The 13,978-nt window shown below is 34.0% G+C and overlaps 1 protein-coding gene across 1 annotated transcript in view; it reads right to left on the bottom strand.

The window, feature by feature from the left end:
* EYS (eyes shut homolog) overlaps window positions 1-13,978 on the bottom strand; it is a 702,981-nt gene that overhangs the window by 243,550 nt on the left and 445,453 nt on the right. Inside the window, exon 34 of the mRNA XM_059842660.1 lies at window positions 1,714-1,864. Within this exon, the coding sequence (XP_059698643.1) occupies window positions 1,714-1,864 (151 nt within the window). The remainder of the gene's footprint in view (window positions 1-1,713; window positions 1,865-13,978) is intronic.

Here is a 13,978-nt window from a genome sequence, read left to right as displayed (position 1 = left end):
TATGAACATTTGAATTAAGGGAAAAGTTGTATAACTATGAATACCATTTGATGTGTTCTTTTAATGTCAGTATGAGCTACTTAGAAGTACACTTTTTGTGAAATACTTTACAGCCTAAAAAGCACTTATTCACAAGAACTTTTAAGTTGGATTTCAACACTCCTGTCACATCACTGATTACTGTGCAATTTATTATAAGGTGAAAGCAATCCAGAAATGCTACAGTACAGTAGAAGTATCAAAAACATGCTGGTGCTTGAAATTACTTTATTTGCCTCATGATAAGATGACCTTCACTTACTGAAGAATGGAACAGAAATAAAAAGGTTAAATCAATTGCACAGGGCAATGCCTACCCTAAAGTATGGCTTTAAAAATGAAAACTGGACTACAAACGTCCAGTTTTTACAGTGCACTGGAGAAACAAAACCCCTGCAGTCTAACTTTGCTCCAGTTTGCAGGTGAAACCAATACTAAGATCCCTGTTTGGATAAATGAGACTTGCAGTACACCATCTCAGTGCTAACAGTTTAATTTATTTCACGACATGGAAAACACAAACACTCAAAGACACTCTTTATTATGTAAGGGTGAACAGTTTTACATTCTGGAAGCACATCTGAGCATGAGACAAGAGAGTTAAATAGCCCAGGTAGCAGCACAGGTTGGCTTTGGATAAATGAAAGTCAGAGACCAACTTGGACCTATGTAAGTAGCGAGGTCACCAGCACCTACTGTCAAAAATTTAATGAAACAATTTGTACATACCCTAACAATAGCCCCTTAGATGCTGAGGTGCACTACATACTTAGACACCTGACAAGATGTAGAAGGCTGAAACAGCTGCACTAGGAGCTGTGTTGCACAGGGGCCATGCTCTTGGAAGCTGGCCTAAGTGTGCCCTGGGTGTATGGTGCCAGTCTCAAATTAATTACAGGGCCTGGGGCTTTGAGCTGTGTTAGCATGAGTTAGAAGAGTTTGAGTGTCATAAACTGGAATAGAAATTGCTAACTACACTCATCCGGCTTTGGAAAAAAAATTGGAAATCACTTAAGTGAAGTGTATCTGTTATTGTGACTACTCTACCCCAAAATTCTTCATAAGAACCAGTGAGTAATGATCTGCTTGTCTACAACTCTCTGCATCACCCTGTGGGTATTCTTCTTCTTCCCTAACTCTGTACAAGCCCCACTGCACATTACTGCTTATCCCTGCATATGTGGTTACTTGAGCTGCATACAGACCCACAAATTCAAGCTCTGGTACTATCTCTCATTCATTAATGCAGTTTCACAGGTTAGCTTTCTCTTGCCTGGTCCATTTTACATACACTTCTCTGAGCCAGCACAGGATGCAAACAGAGCCTCCTCTGTTTTGGAAACCCTTGCAGTTATACTTTTCACATCCTCACAGAACTAGCACCTGACGTAACACTTACCTCCTCTAAATTTGATCATATTTGCTCCTTCAGTCTGCCTACTCAAGACAAACAAGATTTCAGATAATAACTTTAGACCATAATGCCCTTTTTGCTCACTTTCCGAAGTCCCACACATAAAGAATACTCTGCAAGGGACCAAATTCATCCCTTAGATGTAACTCTCAAAAAGCTGTAATTTTTAATTTTTGCAAGGTTTAAATCTCTTCAGTTATATCATATTCAACAGGCCACTCCTAAAATAATAGAAATTAAAATATAATAAACATAAATACCTGATTTTCTGCATAAGGATGAGGCAAACCACCAACAAATATGGATCCTGTTTCAAGCCAATAAGAACTGGACCAGAAATTTCTAGTTATATTTGTATTTGAAGATAACTTCAGGACTGACAATTCTGCTTCACATGGTACCATGCCTTGCCTGCAAAAATTCAGAAATAGGCACATTTTACCACCATATATTGTTTACATTACTATCTGACAAATTAGATAGGCTGTTACTAAACCAACAAGGAAAGAAAATCAAGTAAATAGCTGTTTTATATTATAGAGCTTTAAACGTAAAAGAAACTGTTTAACAAGCTGCAAGTTGACTTGTCTTTGGGGCTTGAAATTCTATTGAAATGAAGCCATGTTGTAAATCTGGGCAGTTTAATTGCTAAAAAAGCCAAAGCACATAAATGACTGAATAAAAAGAGTTAGAAAATTTTGAATAATAACAAGAAGACTTCTTAATTTGCAAAAAATGCATCAATTGAACTGAAATATTTTAAATATCCCTCTTTCTCATCACACACACACAAATCACAAAAGCAATTTAAAACAAGCTGCATTTTAGAAAGTGCAGAGTTACTATAATAATCTGTATTACTTCTCTTCAAAAGCATCATTCCTAAAGCTGAAGTCAGTAATATTAGGCCCTGAAATTAATATATACGTTCCCATTTCCCTCCCTCACTCACATACCCTCTTAAAAATGTTGCTGTTAACAACGTGCATAAATTGGTAACAACAAACAGAAGGTACCAAGCAAACAATTTCTTTTCTTTCAATTTTTTAAAATGATGTAAAGGTCATTTGCATTCCAATAACCAGCTGGCAGCAATCATTTTATCTTCATGTAAGAAAGCACAATAAGGAAATATCAGAACAAAACCAGTCCCTCATGGGGGAATTTCTTTTAGCCTATCCTTCTCTCTGTACATGAAACAAATCAGAGTTCTATCAGCTCTATATTTAAAGCTATCCAAGTGTCTTTGCAATATGGGTTTCAAAAAAAAATCTATGTTAAAATAGCTCATACAAAAACCCCCTAAAAAAAGCAAAACAATAAAAAACCCCCCAAAATCACAAACCATCAACCCACAGCTCTATAAAAGCAATTTGGGTAGGATGCAGTAGGTATTTTATGAATTCAGTTTATTTCTGAGAATGCGAAACAAGCTTCGGAAAATTCTTACAAAAAAGAGCATTGAAAACTTTCTTGATTATATTCTGTCATATGGTAATATATGAATTCTCACATACCATTTCATAAAGTCCTCTATGTGTTTTTAACAGACATAGTGGGGAGCTAACATTAGTAACATTTGCAAACAGTTCTCTATGTTTTCCATGTAATTCTGTTCTGAGATACTTTCAGAACAATATGCAAACATGGTGATATGTATTTACAGAAAGGACTATAAATATTTCTGTAGGTAAAATGGCCTGTTCAACCTATGGCAAATAACTTCAGGTGAAAAATAAAAAAAGTTTGGTTTGTTGATAAATTCAAGGATGAAGAAGATAAATAAATTGGGGTTTTGATTCTGTGGAATGAAAACTAGTGTCTTAATGGATCAATTTAGGGGAATTTTTGTTCTTCCCTCAATTTTTTTTGAACTTGATAATAGCTAACATGAATGCAAAAAAAGAGACCAATGTCTCTAGAATAAAGGAAAGAAATGTTTTTCCTACCATGTTTTTTGGATATTATACAATGGCTGTAGGTCTGAGAACACACACAAGGCTCTGTAATACACAATTTTCATTAATGACTCACAAAGGAAGTTTGCTGATAATGTGTGTAACTGGCACAATCAATCTCTGTAGCTCTATTTGCAATGGCCAAGAAATTTTTACTGCTGTTTGAACTCAGTATGACATCTTGGATATATCATTCTACAGAAAAGAGTGGCAGTGAGACTTTAAACAAAAAAAAATTATGATTTTTAGAGATCTAAAATTACTTCTCTTCCTGATAAAATGATATTGCAATTATGAATAAAAACATAATAACAAGATAGCAATATTTCAGAAATATTTAAAATCAGACTTGTTTTAATGCAGTGTAATTCTTAAGATGGAGTGGAAGAGGATCAGGGAAGAACTGCCAGGCTTTTCTTTTTAACTGACTGATGTGCTAAGTGAAGCACAGCAGCTCAAACAACTTCTGTTTTTCTCTTAATGACTTTTTCTTCTACATGTTTTCAGATGCTAACACTGTAACTAGTTGCATGACCATGGACGTAGTTCTATCACACAAACACCATATTGATGTTGTTCTTTCCACATTAGCTTTAGTCATATTTTTAGCTTGCCCTTAATAGCTTATATGATTGATATGTAAAAGTATTTTTGTGGGCATATTTTAAAAGAATATTTTGAAAATAATTCCCAGTATTTGGTTTCAGAAAACAAGTTAATACAATTCAAAGCATGAGCTGCCTTTGCCCTAAGCTTGTTAGAATGTCAGCCATGCACCTCTGATTGTGTTTGATTGAATCTAGCAGGGTCTGGCCAAATTAGAATAATGACTTTGAACCATTGTTTAGCATTTGCTGATGATACAATCACTGGGTCATATATGCACTCTATGAAATTTCCATCAGGCTTTTAAAATACTTTTTCTACAATCAGCACATTGGATGCTTTAAAGGTCAAGTAAGACGACAGGGCTTTTTGCATAATTATAAATGTGGAAATGCATACAGCAACTCTCAAGCACTTTTGCTGGGTAAGCTACCAGTAATTGTGCCTCAGTCCAAGCCAGCAGTAATAGCTCACAGTTTCCTCATTTGTAATCACACAAATGTAGTGATTAAATCCTGGCCTATTAATTATAACCTGAAGATGGATTCTGTCTAAACAGTACTAAACCCATTGCTCAATGCCTCGCAGGTTAGAATGATGGAAAGGTCAGACAATAATTTGATAACTATTGATATAACAGTCCCTAAACATGGCAATGTCTGTATGAAATCCAAGTCCTTTTACATAATGTCTTTACCTTCTGACATTTTTCAGTGATGATTAAAAGACATTTTTAGAATTATCATAAAATGGTAAAAAAGAAACAAAACAAATGGTAGAAGAGGAGGAGGGAAAGGGGGATGTTCAGAAAAAATATTTTATCAGTCATGCTGGGCAGCCTTGCTGGGAATAAAAATTCTTTTATTTGTTTTTTTTTTTTTTTTTTTTTTTTTTTTTTTTGATAGAAAAGGGAAATATTTTGTTCTGGAAACAAGATTGAAACTTTCACCTGTCTCTAGAAATTTCACTTGAATGTGCCCATGCTAAGCATCAATAAATAATTCACTATTAACATTGAATTGTTTAGGTTGTAACGTTAGCATTCAGTCTATTATATAAAAGCAACAAGATATTTAAAACATCTATATCGAATATGAATTGGGAACCACCAGAAGTAAAGAAGTTTTATTATAATATATCATAAAACAAATAATCCCTAATTTCCCCATTTGTATTGAAGAAATTTTTTTAATTAAAGCTGAGAACATATTGAACTTTAGTTTTATTTAGTTATTATTTATAGATTTATTAGCTTAAAAAAGAGAACTCGTTTTTCACTCAGTAGCTGAGGTTTACATTTTCTGTTTTCATACTCAAACTGTTCCTTGCAGTAGAATATTTATTTTTGTAAAATTTTGACAAAATAATAAACCTACTGTCACTACAATAAAGAGAAACTTTTTTTTAAGGCACATTTAAAAGGTCGGGTCAATTTTTACCTAGCACTGTTTTTGAAATCTTTATGGCTTTTCAAAGGTGTTTCAGGCAACTTTAGGAATCGATCATCTGGACCTCTCTACTCAGAGGGTTTTGCAGGTTTCAGTGCTGAAGGTTTAGAAAATCTGACTGAATAATGCACTGAGCAACCTGTTCTGACCTTGGCTGGCCCTGCTTTGAGCAGGAGGTTGGGCTAAAGACCTCCTGAAGCCCTTTTTGGCTCAAAATACCCTACAATTCTACAATCCTAAGACATCTTCCTTCAGCAAAGAAAACCCCAGAAATTCAATACTAATAACAGTTACAGAATAGGGCAGAATCTCTTATTACCTGCAGTAGATTTAGATACAATATATTGTAGATACAATATATTCCAGTTATGTATATTACATTTTCACTCTGCAGTAAAATGCATAATTTTACAGTGCTCTCACCTGTTGTGCTGACTTTGTCCTACTGAGACGCCATGTAACACACATTTCCATGTTGTAGATAAACACATTAATCAACATCATATTTATTCTCATTTCTCTGATAGCATATTTCCTGAGCCTGAAGCTAATTTCTTGGTCTGGTCTTGCATTTAACTGTGATTTAACTAAACAAATAAGAACAATGAAGCTAATGATGCAAAGTTCTCTAATAATACAAGAAAGGAAGGAAATGAGCTTTGTTTCATATTCTAAGAAATAAATAAATATAGTACCCCTTTTTCTTTTCACAGAAATTACATTTACGCTACTATGCCAAAGTCCACAACTTGAGTTCAAATCCTGACATGGAATCATCCATATTTTTATGAAGTCATCACTGTTTCTGTTACAGTTACTATGGAAGTTACACATTATCTTCAATTCTGAAACTTACAAAATTCACTGGTTAGTGCAATTCAGGAATCATTTCAAACTCACATTACCAAACAATTCTACGACAACATTTTTTATAGATGTGACTTGCCAGTTGGTCTCAGTTCAGAGACCAGTCTTCAGATTTGAGTTTAATTTACTACTTTAGCTATAGCTAAAGAAAAAACAACTATCTGTGCCTCTGGCCCTTTCTGTCTTTGCAGTTTCCTGCTTCTGGTTTTTGCTGCTTACATCATACCAACCATAGATACTACTTAGAGAAATTAAACTTAGAAAACTGTATGCGCTTATTTAAAGTTGAGGCAGATGGAAGTGTCACTTCAGGAAAAGTTTGGCTCAAATGAGAGTACTCTATTTAAGTATTCAGACAGCAGGAAATTTAGAGTTGGATTTAGACTTGGAACACTGTAATTTTAGGTGAATCTTACAGACTGTTTTTAATAAAAAAGTAGTTACATTGTAGGAATTCATATTTACATCAGCTCTGCTGGCCAACGTTAGTTCTGATCTCTATAGCCTATTTGTGTTCTCCTCAGTACAAGTTCTATTCTTTTGACATGTGGCCAAAGCAGCCACAGAACACTAAACCCACTTTAAGTATCCATAAGTACCCTCTGATGTTCCATAGAAAATAATACAGAACAAAGCCTGATGTATTGTTATTGGCCTATTATTAGAGTCCTATTTTACTGGTTTTATGTTTCTGCCCCTGTGATAAGCTGCTTCAGAAGATAATGCAGAAAATTTTAATTCTTATAAGTGACTCTAATGATTTCTTTCGAGATCCAAAGCAAAATAAGTAGCTATGACAGAACCATTTCTAGCATTTTTTGAAACTAAACATTCTGAGGAAGAAAACTTCACAATACACAACAGATTTGTCACTTGCATGATTCTAAATGTTAGCGAGTGTCTGCTTTAAGGTAGAGTTCTGAGAACATGTAGAATGTGATTTATACCCAAGATGTCGCAGAAGTAAGTAAGCTTTTATCTTAAAGAGGTTGTAAAACAGCAGTTTCTATCAAACTAATTGGTGGTATTAAATCACTATTAACTGTTATTAAGATCAATTTAGTATAATTAAATCCATTGCATTCAATGATATTACAAGGAAAAGGCAGCTGCTTATTCTCTGTTGATTCATAAGAAGTTTCTGAAAAATAGCCAATCTGGAAAATTAAAAAATATGTGCAACATCTTAAATTTTGATTTCATAATGAGTTTGGATTTCAATTAGGATTTTTTTAATATTGCATTGATGCAAAATAAAATAGAATTACTTAGCTGAAAAAAGTCCCATAAGTTTTAAACTTTTTTTTAGTAGAAGACTTGATCAGTGCAAGGTAGGGTTTTTCCCTGTACTCAGACAGCTGTGTAAGCAGAAAGACTACTTTCACTATTCTCAATTTATGGAAACTAAATGCAAGATACAAAAAATATTAATGCCAAGTTTCTCTGACATAATTTCTAGGTTTTATCCATTTCCCCTATTCCTATTTCTGTGGAATCTTAGTTCTTGCTGAATGAATACAGTAATTGCTGTAGTGACTTTAGAACAGTAAAAGGTATTCTGCCATGTCTGGCAATGCAGGACCAAGATCTTTCCTGCACAGTTCAAAAGGAGTATCTTCCTGTGGCATCAGCAGTATAACCCCATGATTGTTTGCTGACAGAATTTTTTTTTTTTGAAACAAAGTTAAATTGATAATTTTAAGACGGCAAACTTCAAGCCAACATTTTAAAGAAACTCTGAAGTTAGTGGAGGGCTGTGAATATATACAGTAGATATGGTGGAGCCTGGATAATCCCACTGGTATCTTATATAGTTACAAGTGTGTTTTTAATGGCATCTTAGGCAGAAGACCCCATATGAGCCCTGGAAACATGGGTCAGCGGCCAAACAAAGAAAGAAGTAGAATAAAGTGGCTTAAACGTAGAAAAAACAACCAAGAGTTTTGTGGTCAAAAGTGTCCCTTTAACATTCAGGCATTCTGAATTGTCTCCCTTTTGTTAGAGTAACTTCTCCAAAAAAGTCATGAGCTCCCTCTTTAAGGACAGATTTTATTTAGCACATAAGATAACTAGATTCTTAAAAGATTAATTTTTTTAATAATGAAAATGTAGCAATAAGTGTGATTAAATAAAATCCTTGAAAGAAAATTTATTCTGTAACTTGAAATAAATTTTCTACTAGATATAAATAGTCCTAAACAAAATCTCCTTCTTTTGTCTCTCCTTCGTCTTCTTTTTTTCAGGATTTTCTGTCTGTGCTGTTGCCATAGACTCTCTGCAAGCTCCATCCTACCCTTCAGGGAAAAAAAAAAAAAGCTTATTTGCTTTCAGAAGAGGTGCAGTCTCCCTGCCTCCAGATAACTCTGACTGAAAGGGATTCATGTGGGATAAAGTAGAAAGCCAGCTTCCTTCTTGCTAAGTAGGAGTTACAGTGCACAGAATTCACACAGCGCTGTCTCAGTAAACAAGGCTGCTACACTGCCGGCCCTGCTCTTTGCATTTCCTGCTTTATTAAGAGGAGAAAGGGATTGCTTGCATCATCTTGCAAATACTCATGGCTGCCTCATATCTGCTGCAGTACAATGACTTTAAAAAAAAAGTATGTCTTCAGGTTTCTAGATGAAATGTGTAGTGCCTATCACCATTTTTCTCCCACTACAGAACCATCTAATTATTTTCATTTCTCCATTTTCTGGACATGTCTCAAATAACAGAGTAGTGAAAGGGTACCGAGCAGACAAAAAGATCTTTGAGGTGATAGTGAATTACACCTCTTATGTCTGCACTGCTGGCTCAGTCCTGAGCATTACCTCAATACCTGATACATAGGGTTAGCAGGGTCAGAAGGGAATCTCTTCCCACCTTTTATTTTCAGCTTTTTACTGAAGTACTGGCTGGAGTTTGCGAGACAGAATTATCTGTATACATAAACTGCCCACCAATGCTGTGGGTTTAGGAAGAGGTGACTACAGTAAAATGGAACTTAGGAAAATATTTAATAGAAAGGCTTCATTTAAATGAACTCTATGCTTTTCATAAAATATTGATCATTTAAGATATAGAAGTGGTCAATCCAGTGGTCCCTTGGTAGTCAAATAATGTTACTTTCTTGCCTGAAAATTTAAACCCAAGAAATTTTAGAAATTTTAACTCAGCGAAAAATGGTAGCTTATCTTACCTTATGCTGCTATGTTTAAGTCACAATATACTTTCATCCAGAGAGAGAAAAAGAAGTTCTATAAATTTTTTTTAAAACCTACACTGTTTTTTTCTCTATTAAACTTCCTTTATGATACCTAGTATATTTACTCCTTATTAATATGCATATATTGTATAAAATACATTACTATCATATGCAAAAACCTGAGTTCTTAAAATCACTTTGATTACAAAATCAAAGTCCTCAGTGTATTTAAATGTATAAAAGGAAATACTAGATTGTGTGCATTATATATATTATGTCTGCTTTCCTAAAACCAAAATCCATTCAAAAATTGATACATTAAATTACTTTTTATAAGGAAAAATATTTATAATGTATATATATTTATAATGTATTAAAAAGTCAGATGATAGTATTATTACTTTATTTTAAAAAATAGCAATTTGAATTATTCTGGTAAGAAAATGTTGAATCTTCTGTGAAATTAATAATCTGAACAATAGAGTTAAGAACTATTGTATAGATCACACGGGATAGAACAGAAATTAAACACTCTTAAACAGACAACCAGTTAAAGACATATCCTGGGGCAAAGCCTCCAGCAAATACATAAATTGTTTAGACAATATCTCTAACAGATATGGCAATTGGTGATATGCAGCAGTCAGTAAGAGAGGCAAGTTGTTTCTTTGTTTTTTGTGATAGAGATGGACAAAGAAAGGCATTTTCTAGCAATGAAAAAAAAACCCAAATAATTTCTGTATCTAAAATATACTTTTTTTTTCACAATAAAGACACTTCAAAGAACAGTAGAACCATTAATGTTGTTGTGGTACAATAGTTCTACTATTGAAGCTTAAGATGTTCTCCTTAAAAAAAAATTAACTAAACTGGTATTTTTAAAATATCTAGGATTAATAGAATATGACTGCAGTGATACACTGTACTTGAAACTTATTTCTGGTATTTGTGCACAAAAATGACCTTCAGCTACAGAAATCTATGCTTATTCACAGAGGAAACTGGGTAAATATAAATTCATGGATGGTCTCTTTCCTTAATAATTGTTCAGCAGCAGATACAATAAATGCATTCTCCTATTCAACCTATGTGTGGATCAGTTTTCTTATCTGTGTTTTTAGTGAGATGCTGTTATTTCTCTCTAGCATCTACAGAGTCATTATTCTCACAGTGTTTTAAGTCATTACAAAGGGAGAACTATCACAGAATAATACAATAATTAAGGTTGGAAACGACCTCTAAGGTCACCAGTCAAACCACTAACATAATATTGCAAAGTTCATCACTAAACCATGTCCCTAACTGCAACCTCTAAATTTTTAAAAAATACTTCCAGTGAAGGTCCACTTCTTTGGGCAGCCTTTTCCAATGCTTAACAAGCAATACTGTGAGGAAATTTTTCCTAATATCCAACCTGAACTTCCCCTGGTGCAACTTGAGGCCATTTCCTCTCCTCTTCTTACCTGGGAGAAGGTACTGACCTCCACCTGGCTACAACCTCCTTTCAGGTATTTATAGAGAACAACATGGTGTCTCCTGAACCTCCTTTTCTTTCAGCCTAAACAACCCCAGCTCACAAAAAGAAACATACATTAAAGTACACTTAAATTATAAACTATTTATGAGATAAAGTAAAAAAACCACAAATAGTCACAGGAAGGAATATTATTGGCTTGGTTCCTCCTCTACTAATCTGGGAAAGGATTAAAATCAAAATAACTGTCTCTAAATGTACTGTGCACATAAGCAAAATGAACTGGAAAACACATATGCTCTGACTAGAAAGATTTCAAAACTTTCCTCTATTAAGTGTTTTCTGATTCTTATTTGGCTTCAGTTTCAAAGTTCATAAATCAGAATCTCCTTTGATTCCATCGCTTCAATCCAGCATTTCCCTTTCTGTGGCATTGTTATGCTCTGCTAGCAGGCAGTATAAGTGTCACCATGTAACAAATTTTCAGCCCCCAGAAACTAGTTGTCCACCTTTTGAGCTACTTGTGCCAATAGTCAACCTATGCTGTTACAAAGTTAGTATCTTTTTCCTTTCACAAGTATTTAATAATACCCTTTTTGGGGATATTGTTCATTTTTCCTGCTCATCTGTGTGATAGCTACCATATGCATCCAATGTTAAATTTCTTTATCCAAAATCCCCAAACCAAAATAAAAAAAGAATCTTTCCAACTTTCTTCAAACTTCATGATCAACTCATTGCTATTTTCCATTTTACAAATCCAGGTCTTGACATCAGTATCAATATTTCCAATGTTTTAATTATTTTCATTCCATATTAAATGAAAATGCCTGTATCTCTAAACTATATTCTCAAACCCACTTGTTTTCAGTGACTTGGCATCTCTGCAATGTATATTGGACATTAAATAGAAGATATAGCCTACTTAGGATTTAACATACAGGGAATTTAAGAAAATACAAATGTCATTTTATTACCAATGTTGATACCTCATAAATAAATTGAACTAAGTATAAAAACCTGTACTTTTTCCAAGTAAGCTCCACTGATATGGGAAAAGTTTCAGACCGTATGAAAATTAGAAATTATTAGATAAGTCAGCACATGTATTTCATTCACCCCTAGTTTTACACTAGGCACTTGAGGAGGGACTGAAAAAAAACCCCAACAAAATTGTGGCTAAGAAGTATGTTTGTGAGGACCCTGTCAAAGGCCTGTTGAGAGGTCCAGCAACTTCCTAAATCTTTTGTATTGGTAACAAATACAAAACAGGCTAAACCATGCTGGATCCAAGTACTTAAACTTCTTGCAGCTTTTGCAAGTCCATTGACAGCTTTCTTGGGTGATGAGAAGAAAATTAAAAGACCCTGAAGCTATTTTATATCAAGAATATATTTCTCACTGCATTTTATAAATATTGAATACAGTTCTCTAACTAAACAGCAGCAATTGCTAATATTATCTTTTGACTTTCACTGTTTTTTGAGGATATGGACCATTAAGCATGTTTTCAACAAGTAAAGCAAATGACATTTACATGGTACATGAAACAACAGATGAGTGACTTCTTCACCCATATGCTATCATGCTAAAAAAGAAGGTCAAAGTTCTGCACCTTTGTGATAAAATAAAAATATGAATTTACAATAAAAGTGAAATAAAAAGAACCAAAGAGAAACAAAACAAAGACCCATCTGCAGGATTTGCTACCCACTTTATCTGTCATATGCTTATCTTACCTGCCTAAAAGCCCTAGGGAAAAGATGAGGTTTGTAGCATGCTGTGAAGGATAATAAATACAGGATACTTTGCACCATATGAATTATCTCAGACCTTCATAAAAAACTGTCAAAACCAAGCAAAATAAAAGCTCCTGAATGAGCATATGTTGCATTTTGGCATGATTATAAAAATCTTTTTCTGACTAGAGGAATCAGAAAACTTGTACACCTCAAAAGCAAGACAATCAATCACTAAAAATCCTTTAGGTTACTAGAGCAAAATTCAAATTAAAAACAATAGGAGTTAAAGAAGAGAAATAAAACACTTTTTGAAAAGCAATTGTCAGATTTTACAGTCAGTTTCCAATGGAGCACAACACCAGATTTCAATCCTAATGATCTCAGACAATTAAAAAAATTTCAAGCACGATCGTCTCATATTAAAGAATGAAGTTGTATTCATGACATCTATTGCATAATCAATTTTTAAATGGAAAAATTTGCTAAAGCAATTGAAAATTATAATCTGAGACCTCAATTATATAAAAATACTTTTTATATAGTTGAGGAAACTATTTGTATCTGTACTGAAATGGAGAATACTGGGGCAAGAAAAGGCAAATTTCTAATATCACTGCTGCAGTTTGGTTTGTTTCTGCAATAAATATTATTTGATCAACTTGTTTTGATGACAAAGATTGAAGAAGGAAAACCTTAAAGCAGTTAATGGGGGCAGTTTTATAAAGGCTGGAATGAGAAGATTGTGGTCGAGCATCCCTGCATTGCCAGTAAGAAAACTGTATCTTCACTACAAAGCCATACATGTAAACCCTCCAGTGCTTGAGTCTAACATTTTCTTCTCTTCACAATATCCTGCAGTAATCCAATCCCTGTGGGATATTGCCCAAATCCATTTTTCTCTGTAGCTCACTCACTCCCCTGGTAACATTCTTAAGAAAACCAAAGCAATAGTCAGAAATGTGAGTGAAACAGCTGCAATGAAGTTTCATTAACAGGCTTAGTACACAACCACTGTAGTCTACACATGAAATGGATCTTTCAGGCACTGCTCTAAGGCATACCTTGGCAATAAGTTGGTTTTAGCAGCCAATGCCACAAATTAGACTAATCTGATGCAAAAAATTATATCCTAACCCCAATTATCCACTGTATTCCAGACTGTGAAGCAAATAAAGTCCTTATATTACACCAAAATTTATTAAATTATTACAGTTTTTGTAGTCACAATATTCTATCATCGTGAAAA

Source organism: Haemorhous mexicanus, chromosome 3 (assembly GCF_027477595.1).
Source record: "Haemorhous mexicanus isolate bHaeMex1 chromosome 3, bHaeMex1.pri, whole genome shotgun sequence".
NCBI classification, from domain to species: domain Eukaryota; kingdom Metazoa; phylum Chordata; class Aves; order Passeriformes; family Fringillidae; genus Haemorhous; species Haemorhous mexicanus.
The sequence above is the reverse complement of the archived record's forward strand: the minus strand, read 5'-3'. Positions and strand labels throughout refer to the sequence as shown.